This window comes from Artemia franciscana, chromosome 8 (assembly GCF_032884065.1).
Source record: "Artemia franciscana chromosome 8, ASM3288406v1, whole genome shotgun sequence".
Classification (NCBI taxonomy): Eukaryota; Metazoa; Arthropoda; class Branchiopoda; order Anostraca; family Artemiidae; genus Artemia; species Artemia franciscana.
The window spans coordinates 10059139-10066564 of record NC_088870.1 but is presented as its reverse complement, the minus strand read 5'-3'; the positions used below and the strand labels follow the sequence as shown (position 1 = coordinate 10066564).

General features: G+C 35.8%; 1 protein-coding gene across 4 annotated transcripts in view; it reads left to right on the top strand.

Moving 5' to 3' along the window:
• The first annotated feature begins 356 nt into the window (after window positions 1-356).
• The window catches only part of LOC136029957 (integrin alpha-PS2-like), a 158869-nt gene continuing 151799 nt past the window's right edge, over window positions 357-7426 (top strand). For 2 of the 4 annotated variants that reach the window (XM_065708511.1, XM_065708510.1), the window contains exon 1: window positions 409-669. In XM_065708511.1, the coding sequence (XP_065564583.1) occupies window positions 521-669 (149 nt within the window). In that variant the 5' untranslated portion in view covers window positions 409-520. Of the gene's footprint in view, window positions 670-7426 lie in introns of all 4 variants that reach the window. The other 2 variants (XM_065708509.1, XM_065708508.1) reach the window with 2 other exon arrangements.

The following is a 7426-nucleotide window of genomic DNA, read 5'->3' as shown; positions in this document are numbered from 1 at the left end:
GCGGTAGTCCCCAGCTGCGGCACCCGGGGTAGCTGACCCGGCTGCCCCCCCCCCTCGCCACCTAGGAACGGTTTTGCTTTTAAGTAACCAACTATGAGCTTATTTGTGCGAAAATAAAGGGTGACTGCCCACCCCCCTTCACCACCTAGGAACAGTTTTGCTTTTAAATAACTAACTATGAGCTTATTTGTGCGGAAATAAAGGATGACTAGGCATTCATTGCTACAGCCTTTTGGGTTTCCTATTAAGTCATTCTTACGTCAAGGTTTAGTCATTACGAAAAGTATAATATCAGATACGTCACAATGTTTCAAAGAAGCATATCACAAAAAATCTGACATCCTTTGGGCTATTCTGTTTTTGGGTGTCCGCCGTGTGATATGCGGCGGCCTCCTGTATCTCATCTCTTGAGACGCGAGGAAGATCCTCCAGTTTCGGCTGTCGTTTTGGAACACAGAAGAATCATTGCTGTGTGAGTGATCGGAATGCTCGTGAGTTAGAGTGGAACTCCTGAGGAAAAATGATGATTCATCTTTTTATCATAGTAGTGATTTTGGATATAAATTATGGATATAATGTGGATTTGGATTCGGCTATATTTCATCGGGGGCCAAGAGAGTCAATGTTTGGGTTTAGTGTTGCGACACATACGGATCGTGGGGAAAGCTGGTAAGCACTCATTATTGTTAGGTTAGAGTTTGACCGAGTATACCCTACCTTAAGGCAGGGGCGTAGCTTCAGCATTATTATTGGGAAGGCAAGAGGGGTCTACATCCAGAAAGTCATGGGGCATATGCTATATAATACTTTTTCCCAAACATTCTGGGGGGGGGGCTACCAAGCTTTCCCCCCTGAAATGACGCCACTGTCTGAAGGGGAGGGTATCCTATATCCATGATTTGAAGTATTTATTGTAAGCAATATAAAACAGAATGATTGCATGCCTGAAATAAATACCGTTCTACAACCAAGGGAATCCCCAGACATTGTTGGGGCAGTAGGGTAGAGTCGGTCTACAAAAATATTCTGGGACGACAGGCAAAAAGCTTTTCATTCTATAAAATTTTGGTTTATTTTAAAACTCAGGTAGGAAAAATAAAAAATATACCATTCTATTCTCTAGTTAATGCTCTGGTAATCGTGTGTTGTCATTCCCTGTAAAGGAAACAATACAATACAAAACACTAGCACCCCGAATTTTTCCAATTAATACTTTTCAATTATAATCTTCCAATCTTCCTTACAATAATAATTTCCCCTTCTCCGTCTTAATGAGGCCAGATGTAGTTCTTGGGGTATAGTCAGGAACGAATCCAGGGCCTAAAATATGCCTTCGGGAAGGTGTTATCAAGACAATGTCTTTACTCTTTACTCATTTTTAGGACTGAGAAGACTGCATAGATGACGGTCTAGTCTAGCCTATACCTAGCCTAACCAAATTTTGACGCATAAGTTTTACCTTAGGCTAATTTTTGGTTTTCTGTCTCATTTTCACTGGTTCTAGTTTTCTAAAATTCAATTCGGTACTCGTGTCTTACAGCCACCCCACTCAAGTTCTGTCGAGAATTTAATGCCAATGAAAAAACAAACAAATATGATGAAAATATTATACTTTATCAACAAAATTATGAAAGCTGCAACAAAGAATTATGAAGGGGGGGGGGGGAGGGCAGACTGCATTATATTAAATACGTAACTGAACTAACCTAACCAAAATATAAACTAAATATTTAATTAGAATATAGCTACAATGTAGTTTCCCACCGAGCCAAAGCTAATATTGTCTGGTATAAAGACCATGAAAAACGGTTATTATCTCCTGTTCGCGATACAAGATTTTGAGTGTGGTGGCTATAAGACAAAAGTACCTGCGATTCCTATTATTTCAGCGGGATTGCAAGCCATATTCCTCATGGTTTCTTGTATTTTTAAGGCACATTTTAATTCCATTAAAATTTCTCTTTGATTCGCGTTTTAGTGCATTCTTTAGCCTATTTCCCCTTGTACGTTCTGAGACCATACTGGCTATGCATGACGTATGAAAACAAAGAAAGAAAATAATAAATGAAAACAGAAAAATCAAATAGGTGAAAAACGAGGATTTTATCAGCCAGTAGCAAAATATGAAAAACAAGCAAATATTTCGACTAGGACATCCGCCAAGTCGTCCTCAGTGCTAAAAAAAAAAATAAGAAAGAGGAAAAAGGAAAAAAGGAAACAAAGAAGAAACAACAACAAAATCTATCCTTCTTAAGTGAACTGTACGAGAGGAAAAAAGACACTGAATCAAAGAACAGAGACCAACTTGAAATCAATGAAAGAGATGTTACCAATTAGATTGAATAAGTATCCTTTTAATATTAAATTGTTTTAAATTGGGCTTAAAGAAATTTCTCCCGTGTCTCTATTTATTGCCAAATTTCTATTTATATGTTGTTTTTTTTTTATCTCAATTGCCTCTTTAAAAGATTGCGGTAGGCCATTTTCGCCCAGTCTAATTTAAGACAACCTCTCCGCATATCTAATGAAAACCGAAATTGTAGACAGGCGAAATCTGTTGCAAGGCAAAGGATACTTATTCAGTCTAATTGTAACTTCTCTTTCATTGATTTCAAGTTGGTTTTTGTTGTTTGATTCATAGTCTTTTTTCCTCTCGTATAGTTCACATAAGGTGTGATTTCGTTGTTGTTTCTTCTTTGTTTCCTTTTTTCTTTTTCCTCTTTCTTATTTTTTTTAGCACTGAGGACGACTTGGCGGATGTCCTAGTCGAAATATTTGCTTGTTTTTCATATTTTGGTACTGGCTGATAAAACCCTCGTTTTTCACCTATTTGATTTTTCTGTTTTCATTCATTATTTCCTTTCTTTGTTTTCATATATTTCCCCTTTTATTCTAAAAAGGTCTGTCACTCAGAAACTGCATAAGTATTTTCTCTTCAACCCAAGTTTTGAGCCTTTTCGCAATCATTTTTAGCGCCTTAACCCCCCATACGTTCCAAAGACTAGAATGACATTTGCGATTTTTGTTTTGAGCTATGTGCTTTATTTGTCATAACATAAACAAAACAAGAAACAATTACCATACTAACCAAGATTACTGAAAATAACTAATGAAATGTATATTGACATTTTAATGTTTTCTTTGATATTCATTCCTGAAAATCTCAGCAATTTTGGATTTTTCAATGTTATAAAAGAGAAAGCGTTTAAATGTTTTAAGAAAGTATTAATATTTGCGTAACAATACTTCCAAATGATAAACATTCCTAATAATAAACCAATTATAATAAGCCAACCAAATATTAATAAAAACAGTAAACTTTTGTAGCATGTGTAGCTTAAGACTATATCTAGTCTCATTTTGGGGCCCGGGACGTAATTGCGACGGCTGTGATTATTATATTTGGAAGAAGCATTGAATGGCCAATCGAAAGGTGTATTTTGTTTTCTATCTGATTTTTTCTTATAAGCAAAATTTAACGCAATTTTCTGTCTTCGTGTATTGTTGGTCTTTCAGATGGAGACAGGGGTGGAGTCTAGCTCATCCCCCTGAAAGAGTCAATAATGCTCAAATTTGGAAAATGAAGATATGTCAGATTTTACTGCTTAGTTTTGCTGATTCATTTTTACGCTTCAACGGGGCAACACCGACACAACCCTTAAAACTTCTAAGTTTGAAACAACCAAAGGAAAATTTTTAGAAAATCATGGTTTTTAGTTATGGATAGCCTAAGCTGGGTCCTAAAGACCAGTGGTGTCAATTCGCAAAAATGAAGCGGAGGCAGATTGTATTTTAAAAATCTAGGAGGGCATTTTCTTTTTCTTTCAATGAAAACACACAAAAAGACATGTCAATAATTTTATCCCCCCTAAAAAAAGTATTCTCAGAATCTAGGGGACAAACAAATGCCCCCATCCTTATTGGCACCCTGCAGAGCACAAAATATGTTATTATTTTGTCCCATAGTACTTTAATGATATGCAAATGTAACTTTCCTATTGCATTAAAACAGCATTATTTTGCATATTGTTGATCAAATCATTTAGCAGGAGAATTTTCAGTATTCCGACACAAATTTTCAGTAGGGTAGATAATTAGCCATTAATTTTCATGTTCTGTATCTATGTTGATAGCGTAAGTGGGCTACTGGCACTGTGAGAATGAACAACACAATTGAAATCACGTAATTAGGGTATACTCAAAGCATTAATTAGTCTGAAACAAAGGCTTAATACTTTAGAGACAGAATTCAAAATAGTATCAAGAATGCACCAAAAATATTTTCTTTTTTTCATACTGCTCGTCCTAAAAAGTGAGGAGAAAGGCTTGGTTAAGAGGTTGCATTCTTTCGAGCTATTCAGCATCGAGTTTAAATCCCTGTGCCCTCATTTCTTGATTCACAGGCAAGGCCGTATCCAGGTTTTTTGGAGGGGAGGGGGTATTTTTCGGGGGCGTTTTGCACAAACAAACTTCAAAAAATGCATAAAAAATTTGGGTACTTAAGAACCAACTAAATATTTAATCAAAATATATCCATGGTCAGGTCAGACACTATTCAATCACTATATATTGCAAACTAACCGGGATGAAAACCGGGTATTGTCTCGTATGTTTCTCGTATAATACTTAAGTATTATACGAGAAACACTCGAGAAGTGAAGTTTGATTAATGCTATTGAAACATACCTAAGTAAGATAAAAATATAATAGCTTAGAAACTAACTTGGGCTATATATTTGCACATTAGCGAGGGCCGATTGGAGTAAAGCATAGTATATGTTAAATATGTAACCTCAATAAACCTATTCTTACCTAACCAAAATACTAACTAAATAATTAATTAAAATATAGCTGTTCATGGTCAGACACTATTTTCTATCAATATACATTGCAAAGTAACCGGGATGAAAACGGGGTAATGTATCAAGTGTTCCTCATATAATGCTCAAGTACTAAAATTTTGGTTATATACATTTTTCGGTACTTGTGTATTATTCAGAACACACTCAATAAGTGACGTTAGGTTCTTTCGTGAAACAAACTACGATGCAGGTACATTTTAATGAAATATTTTATATATAGAGGTGGTTAGGTTAGGTTAAGTTAGGTATTTGATATAATGCACCCCCCTCCCCTAATGTTCAAATATATACCCCAAACTTTTGATAAAGCTAATGAAATAAAACAAAATATGTCATGTTGAAAAAAAATGTCAAATAAAACAAAGTCATGTTGTGTCCATTGATGCACTGTTTTGTTGTGGGCAACAACCCCTTATCCTGGAAAAATATAATTGCCTCTTTTTCAGTCTGTGGCAAATCCCAAATCTTCATTTCAAAATCCATGTTCAAACACTATCTTCTATCACTACGCTTAGCAAACTAAATTGAGTTTTGTCTTTGTGGCTATGAAACTGAATTTTCTCAGCAAAATTCTTGAATGTGTTCTGAATTGAATTGAATCAATTGAATAATGAACAAGTACCAAATATTTCATTAAAAGGTACCTGCACCGTAGTTTGTTTCTCAAAAGAACCTAACTTCACTTATTGAGTGTGTTCTGAATAATACACAAGTGCCATTTTTTTACGTTTTTGCCTGTCAGACAAAATGTTAGGGGGGGGGTCAAAATCGGTAACCCATCAATGAATACGGCCTCGTCCAGGCGTGCTTTTGGGGGAAAGGTGCTTAATTTCTCCCTCTCACCTGGAAGAACAGTCACAAAGATCCATAACATTCAGCTACATTTATAAATATTTGACGGAAGAAACTTTTTGAACCATTATCACCCTGAAAATATTTGCAGGCTTAACCATACTCACATCCAATAGAAAGTGTTGGCGTATGCATTCCCGTGCGATTTTTTCACTGTGCCTCTGCACATATAGTGACCATGAAGCAACCCCAACTTTGTTCACAAATAGTTAGGTAGATCAATTCAACAAACACGAATTAGTAGGAACAGATTTCACGACGAAAATGTATATATATCATATATCATTATATTTATGCCGATGACCCTACTAAGTACTTTTTTAGGGAATTCAACCAGGCGCGAACTTATTAAAAGCTTATTTAGGGGAGGGAACTGACATTACAGGAATGGAGACAAAAAACGTAAAAAAAAACATGTGATGTAAAATATAAGAGATTATTTAAAAATATGAAGATTGGTGGAGGGTGGACCTTAAGGCTCCTCCATTCCTAAATGGTTGAATTCAACCACGAACAGTTTTTTTGTAGGGAGTTTTACATTAGCTTTTAGAACTGGGGTAAATAATCAAAACTTAGATACGGCTGCATTCCGGACAAAAGTTTGACTACCTTGCTCATTGGCTAAAATTGGTTTATGGAAGCATTTTACGTGTTAACTTAGAATGATTCAAAGCGGGTGCTGAATTATCTATAAAGTATTCTTAGATTAGAAAGGACTTTAATTATTTAAAACTGTTAAGAGGTAAAAATTATGCCCTTTTATGGTATTTCAGAGGCTATAATGCTCAGGGGCAGGGTTGTATCGAGGATTTTTGTTTCAGGGAGGAGGGATATACCAAGTCGGAAGGGGGTTTACATAAAAATATTAGTGATTATCAAGGTTTATATGTCCATAAATGTGCTTACATGTAAATCTGTTACTTTCGTATGAGTCAGACAAAATTTGAGGGGGGGGAGAGTTCAAGTCGGATAACAGCCCCTTTGGATACGACCATGCTCAAGGGTATTTTATCGTCTTTCCGCTACTATTATTTGTCTTGCTTTATGAATTTTGCTGACTATATAGCAATAATTTTCCGAAAAGCGATTGTACCCTACTTCGGAATCGTGTTTTGTTGCCTTTAATATTTCGTGAATATGCAAGCATGGATTATATCCTATTCAAATTGCTCTTGCCATCAGGCTCCTTTTGTTAGCTAAATATGTACCATGTTAAATTTGTATTGGATTTTTCCTGACCTTGGTAAACATGCTCAGAATTAATTTTGTGACTTCAAGGAAATGACCAGCGTTAATTGCATAAGCTCATTGCATTAGTTAAACGATTGAAATTTCTTTTTTATTTACAAATATTAATGGCTTTAGATGAAAGATTCTACCCAAGATCATTTAGGGCCCCGGGCGTGGAGTCATATGATGGAAATACTCATCATAAAGTTAAGAGTCGATGTAAGAGCCAGTAAAAATGATATAAGTCCAGCTCTAGGATTAAGGCTGGATTGCACCCTCTGAATTCACCTGAGTTATTTACTGATATTTGAGTTAGCCACGCTCCTAAGTACACCAGAAGTGGGTTCTCGAGCGCCGTTAGGACTTCAGAAGTTTGATATTTATGGCAAACCGTAGTTTATTCGCCTATCTTTTGGCGATTGGAGAACTATGAAAAAAAAAAAAATCCATAACACTTGTAAGATTAGATTAGCTTATTGGAA